We start from the raw sequence: 25,057 nt of genomic DNA, 5'->3' as shown, positions 1-25,057 counted from the left end.
ACAGCCTCCACGTAGGTGGCTCCTATTGCCGGCACTTACCTCTGAAAGAACGGCAGCTCGCCCGCAGCGCGAGCAGAGGGCTGACGTGTGGCCCGATGGCAGGAAACTAAATAGTCTGCCTGGGTTGCAAGTCGATCAGAATTTCGGTTGCCAAACAACGCAAACGGGAGAAAGCTGCCCAGGGAGCCGGGCGCTAGCAACACACTCTTCAGGAAGCGGAACCGAGGTACTTAATTGTGCAGTAGTGACAAACTACTATCTGCCTGGAGCTCGCTGCTCTGTTTTCTGTTAAAGGTTGATTACCCCCGGCCTGGTCCGGCAGCCTTTTCTGCGTGCCCGCACGGGGAAGCATCCGCTGCATCTGCCAGGGAGACCGTACGAGAGAGCATCCTATCTGCGTTGGCGGCTGACTCAAGAGATAACAAAAAGTGACGGGCGGAGCAACTCAAGAAACCTTTTTGTCCGGTGTTGTCTCCGCTTCGCAGTCGCGTCCGTTAGACTGCCCACCATAGTGCATTCCTGCCAGGGACAATAGGAAACGGACGCAGCGATGCTCGCAGAGCAATAAAGAAAAAAGTAAGTGCCCTGTCTCCGAGCCATACAGCTACAGAAACACCTCCGGTAGCGTCCCTGTTGCCACTCTCAGTTGACTCCGCTGCAGGGTCGCGACAATTTGCAATGCTAATGCGCTTTATTTACCGGCCTCAGGCGGTCTCTTCTCCCTAGCCGTCCCTGCGGCCTTGGGGAACACAGGGCAGTTGCTCACGACGCAAATTGCCGCCTTTATTTTAACGTACTGCCAACCCTACGCCGTCTTCTCGCCGAGGAGGCTGCGCGCTCGGTTTCGACCCGCTCCGAAGGGGGCGCATCCCGGGGGGTTTTCTGTCGTTTTTCCCCGTCTGGACAGCCTTGCATCACACAGCCTGGCAACCAACGAGTGCGACCAGAAAGTTTACTGCCTCTGTCCGTGGTTCTCTTGAGCACGGAGCGTCGCTTCTGCAAGCATCCCCTCCTACGGCTGAGTATCAGAGTTACTGGAGCCACGAGGCAAACCCGGGAAAAAACCCTGCTACTGGCCCGATCTTCAACACTTTGGCGGCGACTGGGACTGTCCTTTGTCCCACCACAGAAGACTACGCGTAAGAGTTCTTGAAACATCTTACAAAGCTCTTCACCTGCCTCACTCCGGAGCCCCGACGGATACGTTCAAACCCCGAGTCCGTATTCGTGACAGCTCTTTCTGTTGTAATGCATCAGAATTGCATGTTCATGCAGATTCTTGAGAGAGCCGACGATGAAATCGCAAACAGGGCTAGCTTATTTCTCGAGCACTTTCCCACCTCAAAATGCCTCTAACTGGCGCCCCAGGTTCATTCCTGGAGTCCTTGTTTTGGACACGGTTCACACCTATCACTACACGGAACGAACGGACAATCGGTCCCCGAAGAAAAATCGGTGACGACAGTTTCTGAGAAAGAGAATTCGGATAGTGACGCCGTCAAGAAACAAGGGCACTATCCAGTGCCCGGCTGACAGGCCATGTGCGCGGGAAGTTGAAAGGCCTTTTCGGAATGTTGTGGTACAATGAATCTGCTCCTTCCTTGGGGTGTAATGGCGCGCCTCGATGTACTACGGTTTACCAGATCCGCGCACATACATGTGCTGCAATAGAGGCTAAGAGGCAAGCCCCTTCTAGCACTGATGATTCTACATCGCGGGAGGTCTCTCAGTAGTGACCTTTCAATACGGCCGGCGAAACAGTCCGCATTACAAACTGAGCTGATCCCAGCTCCTGAAGAAAACTGGGTGACGCGGGACGCCTCCGACGCTCGCTTTTCCTGTCCACGTCTGGATCCTCAGAATAACTCTGCGTGCCCGGTCGTCTATCCCGCCGATTACTCCAGGCTCTGCCTCTCCTGAGGGTGCGGTCGGCCGTCTATCGGCAAGCCGCCGAAAAGCCTCCGCGACCACACGGTGAAGCTTGCCTGGTATTACCCTCCCGCGTCTCTGCCCCAGCAACTGACAATGTGGTAACCCCAGCTGCTCACAGCCAGGAAAACATCCCCACCTGCTCGGGCTCGTCCCCCGTAGACGTTTCCTGCATCCCCGAGATCCCGCTTTTCTCCGTATAAAAGTACAGCCTCGGGTAGAGAATTTGTTTCACTACTCCGGCTGCCTCGCAATACTTTGTTGCTCAGTACGTCAAAATGGCAAGACCGGAGCTGAGAGTCTGAGGCAACCAACTTGACTCTCGCCGACTGTTGTTCCCTTCTCCGGCCGCCTGGCGCCGCGGCTCGCGTCACCTCTGTACGCATGTGCACCGATGGCGAGTGCTGCGAGTGCTCCACGACAGAACATCGGGGTATTGTGTCACAATACGGTTTCACGACGCTGCAGCTTCGTTGGGTCTGCATCAACTTCCCACAAAGGGAATATTCCGGAAGAGAAGCCTCGGAGCCTGAATAACAAGGAACCGCAACAGCGGGGAGCCCTAAAGACTGCCCACAAGGAGTCCCCATCCGCATGAGTCTGCTCTGCTCGGCATTCACCATAGGACAACCTGGAATACTGTCTCCCCATGGAGACACGAAGGCCGGGCAGCTCCATCCAGTACAACCAGTGCCTGGTAAGGACTCTCTCAAACGGACACCCGAAGACCGATCTGGTAACAGAGACGCCGCCTGGTTCTCCGCGTACCAGCAGGAAACTGAAGAAAAGGAGTTTTCTGGCTGCGACGAACCTGCGTCTCTACTGCCTGTCTCACCGTCTCCGGAAAGGGAAAAAGAAGGAACTGTAGGCACGCGTGCGCAGGTTCCATACAACTCAAAGGGTACGTGCCTCTCCAGGCTGGTGAAAAACCCAGTTTCGTCAACTTTCAGTCCTTCAGGAAGAACGTTGTGGCACCAAGCAGAGTGGACCTGGTCAGAACAGAGAGGCTCGCTTTCCGCTTCGTCATCGCCTCTTCCCCGCCGGCTCGAGAGAAGACGCATCACCTCGGTATGCACGTCGATTGTCCGCACAGGTGCCCCCGGGCAATCGAGCCGATGAAAAAGGAGAAGTCCCCGACAAGGACACACGGAAAACACAATTTGGCCATGTTTGTCAAGAACGCACTGCCTGCGGGTTTGAGCAGGGGAAAGAGAGGAGCCGGGAAGGTGCGCCGCTTCGGGAACGGGCGCACAGCCCGTCGGCAGGTAACGCCCCACGCAGACTCTGAGCGCACGCGCATGTCCGGAACGAAAGAATGGTTGCTGGGCTACGGCGGGACATCTTCTGTGAGACGACAGTTGATGTGCCTACTGATGCACGCCGCAGTTTGCTGCGCAAGCGCAGTAACGTGGAGGGGATGGCGGTAGGTGACTGAGGAGGTATACGAGACACCAAGACATTACACTTGACCCCCTGGGCAAAAAGTCTAAACACCGAGAATCTTATGCTGAGCGTACAGTGCCTTCGCTATGAGCAGATTTGACGCGAAACACAGACATACTCCGCTTCCAGTAAACAGAGCATGGAATCAGAGAACAACCAGAGAAGAGACGGGGGGGAACAAACCAGAACATGTACAGGCTCTCTCTAGCTCCGAGTTCTACGCGGCGAGTGGCTGCTCCACGCAGAATTCCCACCGACCGTAATGCAGGTAATACAGGTATCTCAGCTTCTAGATATGAATCGCTCGGGAAGGGATGATATCTGGTTCATTGAACATCCTCTTGCTTGGACCCTCTGCACGAGCAGTCCTTATGAAAGCTGCTAAATCAGAGGAAGAGAAGAAAAAGCGGACACAAGAGAAACGACCTAGGTCGCGACTACATGTACAACACAACAAATCACCTTACTTGTTTCGCCGTTCGCGATGGCCAGCCCCTGTGTCCGCGCCTCCCGTGCCCTCTCTCCAGTCAAGCAAGAGAAGCTCTTCGCTTCCTCGTGCGACGATAGCCGTAGTGCCGGTCACGACTCGAATGCAGCTCACGGGTCCTCCTTTCCTAATCTTTCCCCAGTGTGATTCTTTAGCGAGAAATTGGCCATTCACCGAAAAGTCGCTCTTTGAAGAAAAGGTCACGAACGAATCTGCCTCGGTCTCCGCCGCAAGCAGCTGCATTCCCGGCTGCGTTTCCTTCACACGCACGTCGACGAGATACACGCTGCCATCTCTCAGTCCTGCCATCACTGAAGAAGAATTCACCTGCCGCCCCTGATCGAAGCCTTGAAGCGGGCTACCCCAAGCAACAGCTAAGCAAGCAGGAGTCGTTCTCCTTTCCCCCCCCCTTCTTCTTGGGGTGGGAGGCTCCGCTCTAACGCCTTCTTCAGCCGTCCTTCCTTGGGCTGAGAAGCCTCTCCACTGCCACACTGTGCTGAGAGAACTCGAGCCCTCGGTGAATCGAAGGGCCTGAAGAAGAGGATCGGACCCTCCAACGATAATGTCAAAGGCACAAACGTCCTTCTCTTGGAGACTTCCCTGCGAGAAACTAGCGGCAGAGCACCAAACATCTGCGGCGAGATCCCTGGCCTCCGCGACCAAACCGCAAGCTCGCGAACCGGAGACTGTTGACACAGGCGGACCCGGACCGCCCTCCGGACGTGACTCCCTTCCCTGATTAGTTCCGACACGTGTGCTATGTCCGGAGGGACGAGGACACACGCATCCAGGCATCAGGCTCCCCGAAGCCATACTAAGGTCGCTTCTCATTGGGCTTGAGCTGACAGACCGCCCAGAATCCGTCTTAGGGAGTGAAACGCCCGGCTGGGGGTTTGCCTGGCGTGCGTCCGGCGGTTCCCTGAAGGAAAAGACAGGCCCAGCCCCGCCAGTGCTCACGGCTTCCGCATTGCTGGAGGACTCCACAGCAGGGGACGGAGGGCCTACAAGCGTAGACCTGCGGGCTACGTTCGGCCTCGTCCTGACACGTCTCTCTAGATGCCTGGCTGACAATGATGGAGAACGTTTCTTGGTACCATAGTTGCACTCATCGCTTTCAGAAACGACGGGTCTTGTTGCGTCGTCGCTCGTTGCACCGCACCGGAGACTAGCTGATGTCGGCACTCTCTCAGTTGGGGCAGGATAAAGATGAGCGCCTTCTGCACCTTCAAGCACATCACTCAGCCAACTGGGCTCACCCACTGTCCCGTTTTCTCTCGTGTACACAGGATGACTAACACCGCGCTGAGCTGCCCGCGTCTTAGGACCGGGGAGCCACCAGGCAGGAGTGCGGAAGACGCGAAGACAACCGCCGGAGGCACATGAACCTAGATGTGAACATATAAGGAAAGAACCGATGATCTCAAGACCAGCTAGACGCCCCAGGGAGCCCCGGCCCTCAGCTGTCCTGACCTCCGACGGCCGCGACTGAAGCATCCGTTCCCACATGCTCCGCTGCTTTCGTTCGAGCCCCTCAACCTCTAGAAAGTATGTGTCCGTGAGTTCCTGGTATATTTTCTTCTCTTCCTGCTTACGACAAAGAAATAACTGCTGGTCTTTTTCCTTCTGAACGTCTGCAGTCCTCTGGTTTGCTGTCACTCGACACTTGGCTTGGACTGCACTACGTGAAACGCGCCGGAAAGGCGCCTTATCCGCCCCCCGTATCTGTCCATTCTTCGTCGTCATAAGTTCTGAAGGAAGCGAGGACACGAGGCCCGTGGAACGACGAGAAGATACCCGTGCCTTCCATTTCTCTTCTATAAGACGTGATATCATGCCGCGGTGGTAACGTACACCAAAAGTTCGAAGTTGATCCAGAAAAAGGGGCGAAACCACTTGGAGCGATTCGATTGTGTCGCCCGCACTCACATGCAGAAGAATGTCCTGACGGGGACATTCTTCTGCATGGACTGTATGATTCGGCGAAGCAGGTGGAGAGGAAGACGCCATCAAGCCAGGGCACCTGGATGACGCTTCCGACACCGCAGATGACGCGTGCAAGACGCGTGGATGAGATGAGGTACAGGAGACGAGGAACGCGCTCAGACCGTGGATCTGTTGAGGGGACACGATGAGACGATGCCGCATGCGATGAAGCCAGAATCTCTCTTGAATTTCCACACCTGTGATCTGCGGTCTGGCCTCTTCCTTCTCCGTTCCTATAGAGGAGTAACAAGAATGCCCCAGCGAGCTAGAAGGAAAGGAGGACAACTGAGAAGCACGCATCATGAAAACGGAGGGAGACGAAGACGACCTTTGTGACACCGACAGTTCCAGAAGTGGCGAACAGAAAGAGAGTGACCTCTTCCGTGCATACGAGGTAGTCGCAGCGGTTTTCTTCTGTCCACAACGAAACCGCAGAAACATCACCTCATCCCATCCACTCTCAACTGGAAGTCTCAACTGCAAAGCAGTGTTTCTCCTTTGCAAACTAACTGCTTGCTGTGCCTTTGGCCGGATGACAACGCCTTTGCAGGACTGTGATTTGCCTCCTGCAGTAGGACTGGTGACGGCCGACCGTTGGTAAGCAGGCCCAGCACTATTCCGAGAGCTAGAGAAAGGTAGAGTTGCAGTTCGTGTGTACGTCAAAAGTCTCGAGCTCCGAGAGATCCAATGAGGAATTCCTCGTCTGAGTGCTCGGAACAGCAGAAAGCAATTGTTCGTTTTTTCTTCAAGAAGCGTACTGTAGCAAAATAAAAGCTGGTTTTCCTCACCCCCCGCAAGAGACAAGAAGAACGGAGAGACAGACGGTAGGGATTCTACGTGCGTGACAGAAGCGGACATTCCGTCCCGAGCCTTTTTGAAGCAGGGAGAGTAAGAGAGAGCGGCGGCGGGGAGACCTGAAGAACAACACGAGGGACAGCAGGGACAAGGTGCCGACACGTAAGGCCCAGCGATGACTTAAGCATATCCGCGTTGCTCAGTCGTTGCTGCGCCGAAGATCAGATACAGAAACATGGCTGGTGTCTGCCCTTGTCGTGATGCCCCTGCCTGACGTCTCGAGAGAGAGACTGGAAGAGTGACGAGCAGAGAAACTAGAGGGAGGCACGATTCCTACTAGAGGAAGGACACACAACGGATGATTAACTTTTCCACTCGCACCTCACCTGCTTGCGGAGTGAGAACCCGGGTACCTAGGTGGTTCACCCGGTCACCCTCTTTCACTGAATGCAGATCCACTCGTTCATCTCCCTCCCCGTTGTCCTCTTCCCAAATGCTGTCTTCGTCTGTAACGCTTCGGGCGCGCCTCTTCCTCCTTCCCCTTTCGCCATTCACTCGAAGCCCCAGCTTTCCTCTTCCCTCCTCTTGGCCTTTCAGCGTGTCCACCCAGTCTTTGGCGTTCTTCCGCTTGCTCTCGTCCATGCAGGGATTCCAGATGCTGTGCTCACCGTCCTCTGCCGAGTCGTGAGCGGATTCGATATTCGACTTTGCCTCTCGTGGCCCTTCATAACTCATCCGTCTTAAGCTCTCTCGTCCTTCAACCGCGCGTGAATAGCCGCGACGTGCCTTCCGGCTGTGCATTCTCTTTCCCTGAGGGCCCCGGTGCAGAGGGGAGATACAGGTACCCCTTCTTTCCCTTCCAGGACCTTGTTGGGCACTGTTGTACCTTTCCGGTGGTAACCTCTCCCTCCCTGCCACCGCCGTCAACGAACAAAGTCGTGCCTCTTGTCGGGACTTCGACGACGAGAGAAGCAACCGAAGAGCATTGCGACTGTCAGGACACGCTGCCGAAACCGCAGGAGGCTTCTGAGAAGCGAGCGGGAAATAACGCTTCTTCTCGGGGTCCCAGAAGAAGCCCGGTAGTTCGGGGGGGAAAGAAAGCGAGTCTGTCATCTTCTCACTCTTCCCGTGTGCCGAACTGGTGACGTGCCTCTTCTGTCCTCCACATCAGTTCCCTGGAAGGAGCTATAGTACCCAGGCCGCCCCTTTCACTACCCCGCGGTGAGTCAACGTCATGACAGCGTATCACCCTTGCGTGCGTTACGTGCTCGGAGATACTGATAGGCACCCCGTACCATCTGCAAGGTTTTCTCCTGAACATGGGTGAGCGGACAGGAGGGAGTCAAAAGAACCAGCTCCCTGCGACTTTTCACAATCATTGAAAACCTTATAGCAGGCAAGCCAGTAACGACGCAGCAAAAGAACCTGTGACATTCGCATGCTAGGAAACAGTTTCCCTGGGACGCCAAAAGGAGAGACGGAGGCGATGGAAGACTTTCCCTGGGTAGTGACAATACGTGAAACAGGTAACCGATTGAAACAATAGTTTAGAGGAAAGATCCCCCCTGCAGTTACCCCGGGGCGTGTCGCTTTCTCGCGTTCTTCATGAGGGCGCACCCAAAAAGCACTAGACACGCGCCTATACTGTAAGGCCTCCTACGGCTTTTACCGAGCATATTGAGATCGAGAAATCTGGTATCTGGAGTACCCGATAAACTCCATTGTTTCACGTGGGGCTTACAGCACCGGAAGTATGGGAGATGTGCTTGTCTTGAGAAGGAAAGTAACCATTTCTCTGTCCTCTGGAGACCCTACGAACAATATGAAACCCGTTCACTGTCGTGCACGGACATTAGCTGAAAAGGTTTCCTTGAACATACCTATCTACCTAATACAAGCGGATGACAAACTAGACGGCCGGGCCCGCGGCCAATGCCGGCTCGGCCAACCACCGGCACGAGCAAACGCGGCGACACACAACTCCATTGTCTTCCCCTACTGTTCACGGCTCGGCCCAATGTTCCCTCGGTCAAAGACTCTCCGGCAAAGCCGCGCGATAGTAGCAAACTTCCTCATGAAGACAAACGCAGGTAAGAAAGCATCTCCGCCACAAAATTGTCAGCGCGTTGCAGACAAAGCGATACCATTGCCGATAATCGGCGGATGGAGGTCGAAGGGAACTACCTACGATGCCGCCTTTTCGAAAATATGCACGCTTTCCAAATGGGAAAGTGTAGCTTCCTCCAAGGTTCCTTAGCCCGACTACACAAGCCAGGTCCTGCGGAAGCAGAAAGAGCTGTCAAACTGTTGACACTGCGTCATTCGCAACCCCCGGGGCACCAGTGCAGACGTCGCTTCTACACCGTCGTACCAGTTGTCCCCTCAATCGGAGCGGCACACAAAGCAGACCCTCCGAGCTGTGCGGATACAAAAGGTATTTCGAAGAAGTGAATGAGGAAGACGGTAACGCGGTACATGGAGCCGCACTGTATCGAAGGCGTGAGACAGTCCTCTATGAAGCTGAGATCCCGAAGGCAGTCCAGGCGGAGACCGCCCGAAAGCTGAACAGCACGAAGAATTTGAAAAAAGCTAGAAGCACAGCTCGAGAGGAGCCGTCAATCCGGGAAACGACCCGAAGGAAGTGGGAAGTTACGAAACATTCGTATCTTAATTCACATGCAAATGCTGGTCGTACATGCCCTTTTGGGCCAAACCCGTGCAACTACGCGCCGTTGTTTGCGTGAGCAGAACTTCATGTCACGCTGCCTGGGCACACCTCTCTTTCACCACAGTCAGACCGCGAACACAGAAGCGCGGGCCCAGGAGATGAAGGAGGCTCGGGCAAGTGGCCTGATATACTCGCAACCAAACGGGCTCGAATGAAGCACAATTGAGTCGCTAGCTTCGCTCGGCATGCAAACAGTCGTCTGCCCGACAAACTCAGAAGGCCCCGATCGTGTGCCACAAAAGGGCAAACATCTTCTCGTTTGGTGGCCCTCAGGGAGCAGGGGTGTTCCACTTGTTGGTTCTTCGCACTATCTCACCATGGCATTCCTTTGAAGGCGGTCTCGACGGTCTTCCCTGACCGAGAGAGAAAGTACGGTTTTTGATCGGTGACTCCAAACCTGTCGGGATGACTAGAACTCCGCTTTTAATCCCGTGTGCATGGCCGAAAAAGAAGAGGCGAGGCCACAAGCCACTTGAGTTGAGCACTTGTGCTTTCGCAAGAAGGCATGACTGCTTGAGTCTCCTTGCCATGTGAGGAGGGGAGAGCAGGGGTGCTCGGACCGAGACTGCTGTTTGACCGATCCGCAAGCTATGGTCTCTCACTGTCACTCGATTGTGTTTGTTGATTCACACGAACGTGAAACTCACGCGAAGTACTGACACCTGACTTTTTGTTACTTTCGCTTCTTGCACCTGTCTACTCGACAGGCCGGGTCGAAGAGTCGGCGTGCTCCCTCAATTTGAAATAACCTGGCAAGGGAGAGGACAGGCCACATTGACACGGCAAGGAGAGCGACATTCGTTGCTGCAGGTGAAGGGACAATGACCTGAGATCTCGCTATTTCGGCTATCTGTTAGCAGGCTCCTCTTTTTCTACTTCCTCGGCAGAAATGGCTCGAGGCGCTACACTCGGCGGCCCAGTGGGCCAGAAGGCCGCCTCTTTTTTACGCCAGTCATATGTGCCCTCTTGTTCGTGCTTGCTTTCATCGTTTTCTTCCCTGTTTCCCTGCTCCCGTGGACAGCCACTACCGCTATCCCTTCTCCCTTTCTCCGTTGCTTCTTGCTCGCCTGAAATGACTTTTTCAAGGAAGCTATGCCGGTCCTTTCTCCCCCCCAAGGTTTTCTCTTCTGTCCCGTGTGTAACAAGTAGGAAGAGAGGATGTCTATGTGCACCGCATCTCTCCTCCGCTGAGACAAAGGACTGTTTCCGAATACCGCAAGCCGGACAGAGCGCGTTTCGACTTGACATGAACACTTCTTTCTCTTCTCATGAAAGAACCGGGGAAAAGGGCTCATTTGCCATCTTGCACCATTCCGCATCCTCCTCCGCCTCTTCCATTTGGACAGGAGCTGGTGACGAAGTTGGCTTTTCAACAGTTGCGTCGTCCCCTTGCCTTTCTGCTAGTCCGGGTAGCCGGCTAACAGAAAGGCCCGAAGGAGGAGGAATCTACGCTGTGCAGAGGAGGTGTTTCACGGTGACTCCGAGCAGTGGCGGTTCCCAGGTGATTCTCAGTAAAGAGCGTCATGGTAAGATGCATAAGTCGAGCTAGCCAAGGGGGGAAGCTGCGCCAGCCAAATGACGAGGCTCTTCGTTCACGTAGTCACCCTCATGGTGGCGGCACATTTGTATTCACGGATTCCCGAGGCAGAGCCCCTCTGTGCTGTTAATAGGGCTAGAATACCAAGAATTAGCGGGTGGTCTGCAGTTCCCAGTGGGACGCCTGGCATTTCACACACCAATCATACTGAGCAGCTATATGCCACAGTTGTTCTTGTGATATAGTCAGAATCTCCCGTGATGTATCTCCTTCGGTTGTAGTGCTCCGTGGAGACCGGAAACGCGATATCGATCGTTGTTGCTTCAGCGTGCGACGGTGCATTCTCCTCTCATTTCGGTGGAGTCTTGTCAATACAAAAGAATACTAGTCATGTTGGTGTTCGTGCAAGGAAATGCGTGGGCATCGGGCAGTGCCTGTACACGTTATTACTAAGCAGGTGGAATGTGACCTACCTCCGGGCAAGGAAACGCGTCGACATCGGGCAGTGTCTGTACAGGTTATTACTAAGCAGGTGGGATGTGACCTACCTCCGTGTCTAAGTAGAAGCACGGGTACCCCTTTTTTGAGTTTGCTTAGGACATGAAACTTCGAGTCTCCTTTCTCCGCGGGCGGGCGTCAACACAATGATTATGAGTCCCATTCAGTCATTTCTTCTCTTTTCCTCTCCGACAGAGCCGACTGGTTCACTCTGCGTGCGCTTTGTCATTCTGCTTCGAAGACGGCGTGGGTACTTAGAGATGCGCGAGTCAAACTTCATTTCTCCGTATCACTGGAACGCTTCCTGGTAATCTTACCAACGCTCTTCTCGTCTGTATTGTCCGCAGTAGAAAGGCCCTGTTGAACGTGAGGATTGTCCCTCGACCTGTATCTATCTTTTTCTTTCTCACGTCTCATGCGCCATCAGATCAACTGCTAATGGCCGAAATTACCGAGTTTGCCATGCGTTCTTGTCGTCCACTTGCTCTCCATGAGATTGCGTATCTTAAAGGTCCATACACTGCTGGATCTTCTCAAAGCACCTCATCTACTCCCTTACTCCCTGACCATCCAGATGGGTGTGGAGACGCGTGTGCTTTTTCGCATGGTAAAGAAGACAGTGTAGAACAATTTCTATCTGTGGAGCTGCCGGTGAGATTTGCGAGTCGCATCAAGCAGATCGAAGCTCTCCCAATGTTCAACGAAGAGCGGCTTGTGTTACAGGTGAGGTGGTGGCCTGTCAGATGCACCTGTCTCTCTATACGTCTGAGGGCTGGATGCGTTTCTAGATAGGAATGCTATGTGCGTACACAGTTACGTGCTGAAGACAAAAATGAAACCGACTCCTTCTAGCTTCAGCCTTTATCAACAGGCTTCAAGAGCCAGCCCCTCACTGCTTCGCGCGTATGCTGCCGGAGAGTTGGTCTATGCGCAGCCTCTGTCACTGAACAAGATTTGAGTGGAGTGGGTTGCTTCGATTCTGCCATTTCAGAAGCGGTGTACTTGCTTAGATGTAAGTACTTCGTGCAATGACACGTGCTTCCGTACACTTGCTAGAGTGGATATATATGTATATGCCACGGGGACGACTTGCTGTGGAAAACAGTATGTACAGGAATAGAAGACCGAGCAATAATCCTTTCTGGGCTTTCTGGCTTTGGTGGCAGACCCTCCTCACTGAAGAGCTGTTCAGTTATGTCTGGGCTTACGAGATCGAAAAAAATGAGTCTGTCTCCCGCATGCAGCTCCAAAAAGTTTGCCTCTTCATATTACCAGGACACTCACGTACGAGACCATGAGTAGTCACCTAACTAACAACAATGTATGTTTTGGCGTAAGCTCAAGTGTAGTGTTACACTGTATCAGGCAGGTGCCGTCCCCCCCCGCCCCACGTATGTAAGTCTCGATGTCCTTTTCGTTTCTTGGGCGTTGGTGTACCGCGAACAGGTTAGACAGCTGTACGTGGAAAGCTTCAAGCAACTGCGCATGTGCTCCTGGTCAAATAAGGAAGACTTTGCAAGGGTGAGAGATTGCTTGGCTAACGTGTGTCAGGTGAACTTGCTTACGTCTTCAGAGCCGATGGGGGAGAACGGAATCGTTTACTTTTTGCTTCTCAGGAGATGCTTGTATAAAATCGGTGTTACAATAGTAATAATAAGCCTACAATCTGAATGGTGCATTGCCTTTGTAGCAGACCTAGTGGATACCGGATCGATTGCATGTGTAACAAGTCTACTTTCCAAACGGCAGTCTTGTCCCTGATCGATCTCCGACTCTCGGTTTCAGTATTTCAGTATACAGGGCCTTGGGAGAGGAACTTCTTGATATATGTGCCACAGGCGACAGAGTAGTGAAAAAGGGAGTCATTGGTTCCGCTTTCACGCAGTAGACGCTCAGGGGGGGCGGTTGCTCCTTCAGGCATCATTTCAAAAAGTAGGTAGATGCTTTTTCTACGTCTCTTGCGGGGCAGAACCGTTTGGCCTTACCGATAGCGGACTTCTCAGGGAGGGCAAGAGAACGAGTATCTATTAGGCAGCGACTGATAGATGCCGACTTTTTTTCTTCCTATTCTTTCATCGCCGTAAGTTCTCCTGGTCCTGCCGATTCGTTTCGATTGTTTCAGTTCTGCGTTTTCTTCTCGACTTGCAGCTTCTGAAAAACTTGAAACGCAGACACGCTCCCATTGCACCGTTGCTGGTAACAGGAATGCGGAACTTGAAGCGACGCTGGCCGCAGATCTTCGTGAGTCGCCGCGTGTGTGTGCACACGTCAGTGCGTACATACAGCGCAGACACGCGAAGCTCAATATCAGGGACTGCTTTCTCTAGGCGCCTATGTATATCTGCGTTTCACCGCTATCACTGTATGCCCCGGCCCTCTGCTTTCCCGAGAGCTCGAATGCTTGACACATCCTTGTATCCGTTGTTTGTTGAATTGCTTCCATGGCCATGTATGTGGGTGACTAGAGGGAATGGGGCGCGTGTTGCTTAGCCGCCTAGATGGTGTAAAAGTCTGATAATCTTGTCTGTATGCGCGTCTCCCTCCGTCAGTAGCGCCCCGGCAACGAATGGAGATAGCAGACCATGTCAGCGAAGCCCAAGTGCGCTTGTTTGAGCGCGCGTGTACAGATCTTTGACGGGCCTGTGTATTTAGATGGGGGCATGCTCTATGACACGTTCCCTCGCGTGTATGCGTGAGGTGTGCCATCTGCGTATACCGTCTGTGTACGCTTCCGCTAGAGTACTGTCGACAGGTCGCTTGTACGTGTCATAGATGAAGTGTTTGTGTTGACACCTGTTTCCACGTTGCTAGTTTTGGTGTCCGCACGCGTTGACTTCACGTCCAAGTGCGTAGCGTTGACTGGCGCGTGAGTTTTGTGGTTGCAGACGGACGCCTTTGTCGATGAATTTTTGAACAGCTTCTTTCTCTCTAGAATAGGTAAGCTTTGTCTCACCCGTACTGTATGGATGAGAGTCGGGTATTCGCGTGGAGCCGAATCTCCGAGAGGAGCGACCAGCTCAGCTCTCAGTTGCTTTCGCGTATGTGCTTCCGTCACAGCGGCTAACTGTTTGGTGAGCGTACACTATGAGACTGCTCATGACGCCGGCTGCTTTGTGCGGGTTCGTCTTTCTCTCCCACAGACGTCTCTCTGCTTTGAAAGACACCTGTGTATGGTTACGTCGGATTCCGTAGAAAACACTTCAAGTATACATTCGCTTCCCTGCGGTATGTATCTGGGGCAAGATACCTACCCTGTGCTCACCTCCTCTTGACTCAGCCATACTGCTCATGCTCTCATATCACGACATGAACGATACGATATGCCTTTGAACCACCTGGGGTGTGGCCTGCACGCCTCCGCGGTGCGAAAGACCATCTCGACGCGGGAAAGAGAATTCTCCCTCAAGACACGCGGAGACGCACTGTATCAGTTTTTGTCTTCTATAATTTACAGGCACGGAGATGCTCACAAGCGCCTACCTGTCTCCTAAAGGCATCGTGGACTCCGGTGAGTGAAGCTAGAAAGGGCGCTGAAAGGTGTCTACTGGAGCTGCTGACCAACAGATTCCTTCGTCTCGAAAAGGGGAATACCGCTGTTTTTTTTGCTTAAGCACCGGCCCGTTTCAGATAGATGACACAGTATGGATGGCCTCAAAAGTGTGCAGGTCGCTTAGCGGAATTGGTCCCGTACCCCTCTACGACGCGAAAACGATATCAAGGGCTATCTCTTTCCTGTAGACTTCACTCGTGTATGGTCCTCAGGATTTGGGACGTCTCGGCGCTGGGTGTGTATCCCTCGTCGTTGCTGTTTGCCCCTCTTTCTGGCTGCACTCTGTTGGCGTGTTGCATTTTTAGCTGGTGTGAATTTAGGGTCTATTCCCTTAAGTGCCTTCTCACTTGTCTTTCTGTCTGCAGAGTGTGACCCCATGCAGGTCATCAAAAAAGCCGCGGGAGGTGCGTTGTAAAGAACTGCCAGATTCACCCTCGACTGTTATTATTTAGCGTGTCCCCCGGTGTACGCAGTCTGCGTGCACGCGGTGAAAAGAAAACAAAGGTGCTCATCATGCAAGCTCACACAATCACAGGGTATGGTCAGTCTCTATTTCTCTTGAACAAGTACCTTAGAGACAAGGTGCGAAGCAGAGGAGGGGCGTGGTGTCAAAGAGATATTGAAAGGGAATAGGCTTTGCAACTGCAGCGGCTTACAAAAAAAAAAAAAGTTTTAGGGTTTTGAGCCATCATTGGTACCCCCGTTAAGCGGGGTTTAGTAAACACGCCGACTCTATGTTAGATCACTCTTGCTGGATAGGGAATAGGAGCCGTCAGCTACCGCTAGTGAACCCATTCACACCGTTGTCCTGTCCGCCCAAGTGAAGGAGGCTAAAAACCCGCACAGACGGTGGCGTCCAGTCCTTCAGGTGCCGCCATTCTTTCTGTCTGTAGACACATGCCCGGCTCTCTTGTGGTGCAAGCAGAGACGTTTGTTAAACTATTCTATGGTGCTTCTCTCTTTCTAGACGCGGAGAAGCTCTGTCATTATCATTATGGATGCTGCCCTCGTGTCATGGTAAGTCCCGTGCACTACTGTATAGAAAGTTTCGTGTACAATCTTGATAGAAGTTTCCTATGCACTCTTGATGCAATGACGGATATGATTCATCAATGTACGGTACGTCTTCTCAATTCATGTAGCTTGTTTCCCACTTGCCTGTTAACCTGGGTTGCCCTCTACAGTAAAGTAGCCGGACAAGACCCCTCTTTCTGATTTGCTTGGCCTTCATTAGATTCCCGGTGTGCTTCTTCCCGTACGCCATGTTACATGTGTCGAAAGTGTTTGTGCGACGACGACAGTCGCGAAGAGGGCTGCTTACATAGCCACATCGTAGGTTTTACCTGCGGGTGATTGAGCAGATTCATCCACAGAGAGGGATCTCTAGCCACGTGATGCCGAGGTAGCGATTCTAGAGGGGTAAGATTACAGGCACTCTTCGTGAATTTGGTTCGATAAAGGCACGGAAGAGTCGCCGCGTAGTACAGGAGAGCGCATGCGTGCCCTGCGTGCGTTGGGGGGCGGGTGTTCTTCGTTTTGGTACTTGAATGTGTACGTCTCTCTGTGTCTATTATGTACGGTTTGCGAAGGACGACACGTTACGGAGCTTCCGGTACCTCTCCGTTTAAGATTTGCCGGCAGAGACTGTACATGAAATCTGCTGCTTCGGACGTCTTTTCGCCGAGACTTAGTCTGCGCGGCTAATGGTCGCGCTCGACCGTACTGCCGATGGCGTGTCACCATTGTCCCAGCGAATGATTGCAAAAGTCGTTTCTGTGTATCGGACAATTGCTATGAGACACAGTAGGGGATTTTTCACCTTTCACGTGTTTCGTGATGTCTCCGGTTTTACAGATTTGGAACCACGAGAAGGAACGCTTTGCATGCGTCCCGCAGTATCTATACTATATTCTATTCGAGCTCTTCAAGGTAACCACCTGAACACAGCCCCCTTCTCACTCCGACAGAAACTTCACATGTCTTCTGGAGACTCCATTCCCAATGGATATCTTGAGTTCTCCGGGCATCCTACTGTAGGAGGTGATCCAAACTGTTATACTCGAAGTGGCTCAAGAATGGCTTAGATCAATCAGATAGTTCCTCGTGATGGAGTCAACACACTCTGCAGGATGAGCCAGTACTTTCGGTAGATCAGAAGCCATTCGCCGAGCTGTGTGAGGGAAGATTGTCCTTTCAGACATGCTTTGTTGTTACACAAGCGGATTCAAGGCGGATTGTTGCCGCTGTATGTACGTAAATATATATATATATAGGTCAATGCGTTGCAGACAGATGGATCTTTGCCCACAAGGGAAAGCTGGCACGGCGGGCCTGTTGGAGCGGTTCTATCACGGGGTAAAAAAATACATGGCTGATTTTGCTGCTCGTCCTCGTGTTACATCACAACTTGCCTCTCCATGCATGGTGACACGGCGCCAGGCATTTCCGTCTACAATGGTTGCACCGTAGATGCCTTACCTTAACACACAACAGGGACGCCAACGTTCACTAGCGAGCTAGAGGGGAGTGCCCTGACCCGGGAATGCTTGGAGACCACTGTTGGCTTGCTTACATTCCGGGTTGGTTGTTTTATTTTTTCTTTGGTGTATCTCCTGCCTGAAACGACAACTAGCTGCCATTTTCATATGCTTGGGACTCCTGACAGGTCGCACGTGGAAACCGCCGATGTCCTGCGCTTTCGCTCTCGTATTTCCAGGAAAGAAGGGAGTCCTTCGACATAGCTCTTCTCCCTTCTTACCTATCATGCATTCCTGACGCTGTTGACTCTCACTAAATGCCGTGCTGGTTGACCTCCACAACTACAGATATGAAAACATATACTTGGACGTGCATCAGTGGAGGTTGAGACCTCACTCCAGATTCATCCCAATGCGAGCCCTTGCTGTCACCATACATCTCACAGAATGCGATGCGCGCAACCGTGGAGCGTTTCGGCAGTGCCTTTGCAAGCACTCGCGGTGACATACAAGTGGCCAGGCGTCAAGATAAGAGCCGGTCTCTGCTGTCACGTGGAGCAAGTCATTTCCGGGAAGACGAGGCCGATGATTCAACGGCGAGTTTGTGGTATTCCGGACGGGGTGGAGACTCCTCTGCTGGAGGTGCAGTTCTGAGCGCCGATGAGTATGATGCATCTGTTGTGTACTTTGGCCGTCCCCCTCATTATGAGACTAGTATTGCAGAAACAGACACCAAGTTGCCTCCGATTCAGATCGTTGTTTCTGGCGATGATCGGGTTATCGCTATCAAGGTAAGGTTGCGTACATGTCTGGATAAGTGGGCATTTGGCTGTGTGTCAGAAGATCTGTAGTAGACTATCGTATCTAGCTATGTACGTATGAATACTTGTACTCACCAGTCTCTGTATGATAGCTCAGTCTAGCATGTACGTATGAATATTTGCACTCATCAGTCTCTGTACAATAGCTCAGTGTAGCTATACTTTCTGAATTTAAACGCCGCACGTGAAGGCAGCTGAAGTGGGTGGTATGAGACACGGACGGACTCTGACCCTGCCTTCGTCCCCGTGGCTTTGCTGCAAGCAGGAAATACCTGAATTGTAGCACTTCAGGTGGGAGCCCGTTATACCTAAGACTGTTCGGAGAAATGAGCGGCACTCGCGGAATGGTTCCTTGCCCTCGAGGCCCCCTGTACCTCTCACAGCCACCACCGACATAGCGGGACCGGTGCGATTGTTTGCCGTTGGTGTGTTCCCTGAGCGGTCAATCGACGCGTTGCACACAACTCTGTTCCCTTGTTCAGTCCGGGTGCTACATGGGCTGTTGTTGGCCGTATTCTGGTGTCGTGTTTGCGGAGATGTCAGACCAAGGAGGTGGAGTGGGCCAGGAGTCGACGGAGAAGATCTGGTCTTACATGTACACTACAGCGCGGCCCGTTGAAATTGGAATCAGCCACCAGGAAACCCGGACTGTGACGGTTACTGATCCTCCTTCAAACGGGGCTCCATCGTCACCTCCCACAGTTGGTTCCCTGGACGCCGCACCACCTATGATTCCCGGTGCCGCTGTTGTTCCTGTCAGTGCTTCCGGTTCTTCTGGATGTTATATAGGGTCTCAGTCAGGCGTCAGCACAGCTTCGTCATCCCCTGCTTCGCGAGAGGATTGCCCCGACCCATGTTCAGGTGGAGACGTGAAGTCCCGAGCGTTTAGCCCGGAGAGCGGCTCGAGAACTAGCTCGGGGACAAGCGAGGCAGACAAGCCAAGCAACGGCACACAACATATTGCGCACAGACAAGCAGAAAGTGCAGTTGGGACCGGGCCCTCACCAGTTTCCCCCTTGGCAGGATTCGGGTGCGGGCTTCCTTTGAGCAGACTCTATGCGTCCTACTTGGGCGGAAGACTCGATATTCTTTCGCTTCCATTCCACGGGAGTGACGCGTACTTGTATCTTAACAGGATTGGTGATAAGGTAAGAGACTCGTAAATTGGTGCGTAGACGCGGGGGTCTCGCTTTCTTGTATCGTCACGGAACGGAGTGTGCACTAGTCTAGCTGCTTGGGGGCACAGAAGAGAGAAGCCAGGTGTTCAAAAGCGATCGCAGCAAGTCACATGTGCTCCCTGCAGTTCGCAGAGTATCGGAACTCTGTCATGTTTGCTGGAGGGACGCTCAGGGACTAAGGTATCTGATTGCTGATCGCAGATCACTTTGATTGCTCAGTTACGTAGCAGTGTCTTTGTGCGTGCCTGTCTGCTGCGTGTTTCGTTGGCGTCTGCTGAGTTTGATCTATTGCCGAAAACACATGCTGCTTAGGTGCGTCTCACCGAAGGCCTATGAGTCGCATACAAGGTTAGAAGGTGTGAACAATTTCGGTGACAGGGGATGTGTCGTATCTAATAAAAGACTAGTCTAGTGTGCCCTTACCTCGCGTGTTGTTCTTGGGTGCGCGTCCTGGCGACCACCGCCTTGATCCACCAAAACAGTGCCGTCATGGCTACCAACGAGCATCTTTCGACGATCGGCCTCGAGTCCTAGGGTGCAGCGGCAGTGCCTCCAGCCTTCCCGTATTTCGATCTGCGCTATACCTGCGATCAGGAATTTGAAGTGGACAGTAGCCTCACGGGCGGTTGTGAAGCAGCTGCCGATGCGGAGATCGATGGTGTCATTCTGCACCCAGACATTTTCCTCTCGTGAGCCAGGTGCCGATAGAGCTCTCATGGTCACTTCTTGTCGGCTGCTTGAACCAATAAAATGGCCGACCTAGTTCTCGATATAAGCATGAACCGTGCAGAACAGTGTTTCGCGTGTTTACAGGTCCCCACCGTGTACATGGTGTCGGGCCGGTTCACTTGTCTGTGCCTTCAGGAACGCATGCCTCCCAGCACTTTTCCACTTGGAGCAAGTGTCGGTGGTGAAATTCGCACCGCTGAGGAATTAGAACGTCTCAGCTTGCCTCGTGACTAGCTAGGGTCACGATATGCTCTGATCGACCGGGGTGTGCGGGAGTAGTCACAGCGGTCACAGAGGTTAGCAGCCCGCTCGCTGCGAAACAGCCGGGGCGTCCGCAAAACAGCCGGGCAAATGTGTGTAGACGGGTCCGTACACTGTTCGCGGCAGCTTTTGACTGACTGTGTATGCACTCCTGTCAATGTTCGGAAGGTTGGTGCTATGTGTAGCGTCATTCCCCTTATCCGCTCCGCATATGTAGGCCCATCCAGTTGTCCCTACTGGCTGGCAGCACGCGGAACTCGCTTTCTGTCTCAAAGAGGCGCAACGGACATGTTGAAACACTTTGTACCCGAACAGGGGGGACGCCCGTAGCTGTGCCCTCTGGCAGAGCCTCCCGAAAGCCATGTAGCCGACCGAACTTCGAGAGTTCCTCTCGAGACTATGTAAACAGGGTGTCACCTAGCGGTCGCTTTTGACACTCAGCAGGACTGCCCTTATCTCCCGTGCCGTACCAAGCAAATACACGAATGTCCCTGCGTCTGCTGATGTGGAGGGCCTGCTATCACTTCACCGTCTAGAGAGCAGCCACGCTTGACTGTTCTGCGGGTGCGTTTCCTCGGTGACTAAGCACGCGCATCCGGCTACCTCGAGGGGTCACAGGATTCCGTTAAGACTGCTTCACCACACCATGGGGCACTGCAGCGCCCCGGAACACATCACGGTCTAGCGAAGTCTTGACTCGCAGCAGTACGGCCCGGTCGACTGCCGCGTATCATTGGCAACTGTACCCCTGCAGCGGGTGCAGAGGCAGTACTCGGACCAGCCGCCGCAGCAGTCACCTAGAAAACTGTCCCCACGTCCGCACGGTACCGCAGCGGAGAGCTGCTGGACTTGGTTCCGAAAGAGGGGGACAAACAAAGCGGCCGTAACGAGCTTCGTTGAAAAGAAATACGGATTGGAGCAATGCTCCAAAGGCATATGCCATCTGTCGCAAGACAAGCGCTGGAAGTATCTACGGCATTGCACTGCTGGTGCGTCGGGATGTAAGTCTATTAGTGATCGCACGACACAACCCGGTCGCGTACGGTGCCGTGCTAAGGGCGACTCGGGAAGAGCGCCTTGTAGTGGCCTTCACAGATGTGTCGCCTTCTCAGCCCCCGACCTTCGCATGGCCCCCCGAAGCTCGATGCGGCACCGCTTCTCCGTCAGTATGCTAGACCTACCCACACGTAAACGTCACCCAAAGGTTTGGGGTAGTACGCCTGGGGTCGTTGACACGGTCAGAACAGCGCTGACGTTTTCTACGCTTAGAAACAGGGGACAGGCTGTTTTTCCCCGTACCGGAGCACAAGGGAACCACCAACAGCTGCCGCGCAGGCGAGAGAAGAAAGAAAGGCCGAAAAGCTTCCGAGGCCGACAACGACAGCAGGAAAGTTCTCTTCCACGAGAAAAAGTCTCGGTGGGCGCTGAAGTTTCCGCACGCATCTTCCTTTGGGGCAGGCGCAGTGTGTACAGCCTGCAATGCGACTTAACGAAGAGCTACCCAGGCCGCACTCGCTGCCACAGCCCTTGCTCAGACTACCCCCGAAATAAGCTGGTTTTCGGTGAGTTTCCGACAACCGCCCAAGAAAGTTGCTCATTCGCACGTAGCAATGTAGTGGAAACGCGCTACCAACATGCACCGCGCAGGGCCCGGCCGGGGCCAGAAAAATTCTAAACAGCAGCTGTGTGCTACCCACGTACTTTTTTTCCTGGCGACGAGTCCGCCGGGCCGCAGCGACGCGACGCTTGCGCAAGTGACTCGACTTCCCAGCGCCGTGCAGCCAGTCGCGACAAGCGACCCGACTGTGAGCAACCGCAGGGGAACGGTGTGTCATCCTCTCCTCTCGCGTAGAAGCTTGGAATTTCTCTTCTTTCGCAGGAATTTCTGCTGACGACAGTCTTTTGTTTTTGTTCCTGGACCCCGACGGCAGCACGCCGCTAATTGCTAGGCATCTGTAATCTGACGTGAGTGACCAAGCTTGAGAAGTGTCGCTTGCCCAGGCTTTCCAGTATCGGTGATTTTTGCCGTCGTAGTCTACCTCGGTGTCGCGCTGTACTTTTCTCCCTACTCTGACGACCAGCTTTTGGTTGACTTCCAACTGTGGCAATCCGGGGGCGTGCTTTGTCAGTCTGCTGCGGCCTGAGATGTGGCCGAGAAACTCCCAACGGCACTTTCGGCGTTTGCATTTCGTGTAGGGCGGTTTTGGAACGCAGTTGCAGCTTCCCTCGTTTTCACGGGCTCCGCTGTACTTCCTAGGAATATCTGACTACGTGCTCGTTGGTGCTGGCGCGGTTGCGCCTGCCGCCCTATTTGGTTGCTGCGCGTCTTTTGCCGGTCGATGGCCTCGGTGCGCCATCTCAGTAGTCGCAGTTTGTGCATGTTTTTTTCGGTGAGGTCTTCCGACGTAGGAGTCCCCGAAACGTTCCGGTGATCGGAGTTGGCTCGACGCATGTTTTTTGTCCGACTTCGGTTAAGCTTTTTTTCTGCTGTGTTGCTTTCAGGGTAGGAGTCACAATGTCAACGCCAGCGGATATATCGGGAATCGAGCAGTAAGCTGCGTCGACCTCGAGGCATAAACGCGTCCGGATTACCGTCACATAGGTTTTTAGGGAATACTGTCATAAGAGGACGGATGCAATGCGAGAGGTCGCAGCCTGATCTGTCTGTGCCCAGAATTTGGGGTTCAGTCTTCAAGTCGCGGAGTAAATTTTCTGTATTGTTTTGTCTGTTACTTCTTACACAGGGGGTTGCGAATCGTGAGAGCCATGTGGCACATGCTCCGGTCAATCCAGGGGATTCTAGCCGTGTTTTCGTCCTCGCTTTACGTAGAATTGTTCAGTCTGGTCGTATTTATGGCGGGTGGTTTTGCTTGACGGAACTGTATTGGCACAGTTCTGTGGTTCTACGTTATATCGGTTGTGCCAGGGTCTAAACATACGCCTCTCGATTACAGAGATGTCTATTCATATGTCACCGTGCGTGCATCTTTGGAGTATATGAAATGCGTGCATGTGAAAGCCGCGTTTCTGTGGTGAATACGCCAAGTGCACTTCCGGTTTCTTGCTGCAGGGCGCTCAACCAGAATGACAAGTTCGATATCAAGAAAATCGATACACTGGTTGACAAGTAAGTGCATTCTGCGGATTGTGCTCACCCTGGTATTTTGTCCTAGTGGTATTAGACCAATGGTTCCTCACCCGGCGTCAGTCAGCAATCGGCTGGGGGCGGCTCACGCATTGTCAGTGGTGTGGCCAGGCAGAAACATACGTGCAGGTGCGATTCAGGTCGTCACACACACCCGGACAGTGTGGATGGCAAGTCCAGGACTTACCGACCGTCGGGAGCTGGGTCTCTCAACTGTGACGAGCAGGGTAGACAGAGACTGTTTTTGCCCTTTCTGGCCTTCGGAGTTTTTCTCTGGCGCCTGTATTCCGGAGCAACAGACAGACTGTGGTTGCCGTTTTCTCTTGTGCATTTTCGTCTGTGCAGGGCGGAGGAACTGGTGACGCAGCGTCTGCCCGAAAAGCATGAATTCGACAGAAGAGCGACAGAAAAAATGGTCGAGTTTCAGCGAAGAAACTCTAAAGATTTAGTTGATGCCAGTGAGAAGGAGCCAGCTCCGAAGCCGCAGTAAATACGTTTCTTCCCACTGCGCCGAACCAACAGAAACATTGTGGCGAGGTCCGTGCTTGGGGAAGCTAAGAAGTGCGAGGGTGTTGGGACACCATTGTACCCGATTTATGGTTTTTCTGGTGCGCCGGGTACGAGGTACCCCCATGGGGAGTTTCCATTCAGCCTGACTCTTCCTAGGTGTGTGTTGTTACCAGAAATGTAGTGTAGCTTTTGAGGGGTGTTGCAAGCGGGGTTACACCTTCGGCCCAGACGGGTATTCCGTGCTTAAGCCGTGTGACACACGGCAGCGTCGTTAGCGAAAGGTAGAAGAGACTTCCGGTCTTACATGGAAACTATTTCTAAAACATAACGGCAACGGGAGGGGTGTATACTACTCGGGATTTACTGCACTCTTCCTGTTGCTTGCTCTGAAGCATGCTGACTCTTTGGTTTCATGTTGACGCGGCTGGTCTTGGCTGGTAGTTTGAGGATGTTTTGGCAGCAGTGTCAAGAAACAGGAGAGTTCAGTCCCTGTTCGTTGTTTTTTTTCCGCATACGTATGCAGCATGTAGTCGTGGCCACTTGTGTGTCAGGGACGCTCTGCTGGACGCACGTTTTTCAGGGATGTTGGTACTGTCTCGTTGGGACATACAGTCTTCTTTACGTGTGCGGTGTGGCGTCGTGTTCCGAGAGACGAGGCGGAAGTAACTCGCCATGCATAATGCAGAGTTCTCAAAACTGACGACTGGCCTTTCATAGAGTGGCGTATAGCCGGGGTGCATTTGGTGCAGAAGGCGACCGCCCGCCGCCGGCGGCCTTGTTCCACATCGTTCCCAGAATAGTGCATGATGCTCCTGAGAGGCGGTCTCTGCTTCTCTTTCGCCGCAGCCTGTTTCGCCGTCACAGCGTTGAGGAGTCATGAGGAAGCAATCACGATACCCTCATTTTTGTCGCCCACACCTCCGGGAAGCTGGCGTTTTTGGGTCGATGCGTCAGCAGGCTCGGGTGCTGGGCGGCCGACACAATGG

At 53.3% G+C, this 25,057-nt stretch overlaps 3 protein-coding genes across 3 annotated transcripts; 2 read left to right on the top strand and 1 right to left on the bottom strand.

The window, feature by feature from the left end:
• Positions 1 to 1,991: 1,991 nt before the first annotated feature.
• On the bottom strand, positions 1,992 to 9,311 carry CSUI_008437 (uncharacterized protein; the record flags this gene model as incomplete). Its single annotated transcript, XM_068068570.1, has 3 exons — positions 7,024 to 9,311; positions 3,840 to 6,756; positions 1,992 to 3,213 (listed from the first exon to the last, which is right to left on the bottom strand). Exons 1-3 carry the CDS (start codon positions 7,748 to 7,750, stop codon positions 1,992 to 1,994), a joined length of 4,866 nt encoding a protein of 1,621 aa, XP_067919454.1. The 5' UTR covers positions 7,751 to 9,311.
• A 2-nt stretch (positions 9,312 to 9,313) lies between these two features.
• Positions 9,314 to 20,614, top strand: CSUI_008436 (pyruvate dehydrogenase kinase). The gene is made up of 12 exons (XM_068068569.1): positions 9,314 to 10,891; positions 11,828 to 12,123; positions 12,847 to 12,921; positions 13,549 to 13,641; positions 14,286 to 14,337; positions 14,855 to 14,908; positions 15,256 to 15,354; positions 15,918 to 15,967; positions 16,805 to 16,879; positions 17,874 to 18,218; positions 18,731 to 19,396; positions 20,291 to 20,614. The coding sequence occupies exons 1-12, from the start codon at positions 10,255 to 10,257 to the stop codon at positions 20,387 to 20,389; spliced, it is 2,541 nt and encodes an 846-aa protein (XP_067919453.1). The 5' UTR covers positions 9,314 to 10,254; the 3' UTR covers positions 20,390 to 20,614.
• A 982-nt stretch (positions 20,615 to 21,596) lies between these two features.
• On the top strand, positions 21,597 to 24,809 carry CSUI_008435 (uncharacterized protein; the record flags this gene model as incomplete). The annotated part of the gene is made up of 4 exons (XM_068068568.1): positions 21,597 to 22,381; positions 22,919 to 22,966; positions 23,487 to 23,543; positions 23,907 to 24,809. A coding segment is annotated over one exon (495 nt), but the record flags the coding sequence as incomplete, so codon positions are not given.
• Positions 24,810 to 25,057: the final 248 nt, after the last annotated feature.

Source organism: Cystoisospora suis (assembly GCF_002600585.1).
Source record: "Cystoisospora suis strain Wien I chromosome Unknown contig_4733, whole genome shotgun sequence".
Taxonomy (NCBI): domain Eukaryota; phylum Apicomplexa; class Conoidasida; order Eucoccidiorida; family Sarcocystidae; genus Cystoisospora; species Cystoisospora suis.
The sequence above is the reverse complement of the archived record's forward strand: the minus strand, read 5'-3'. Positions and strand labels throughout refer to the sequence as shown.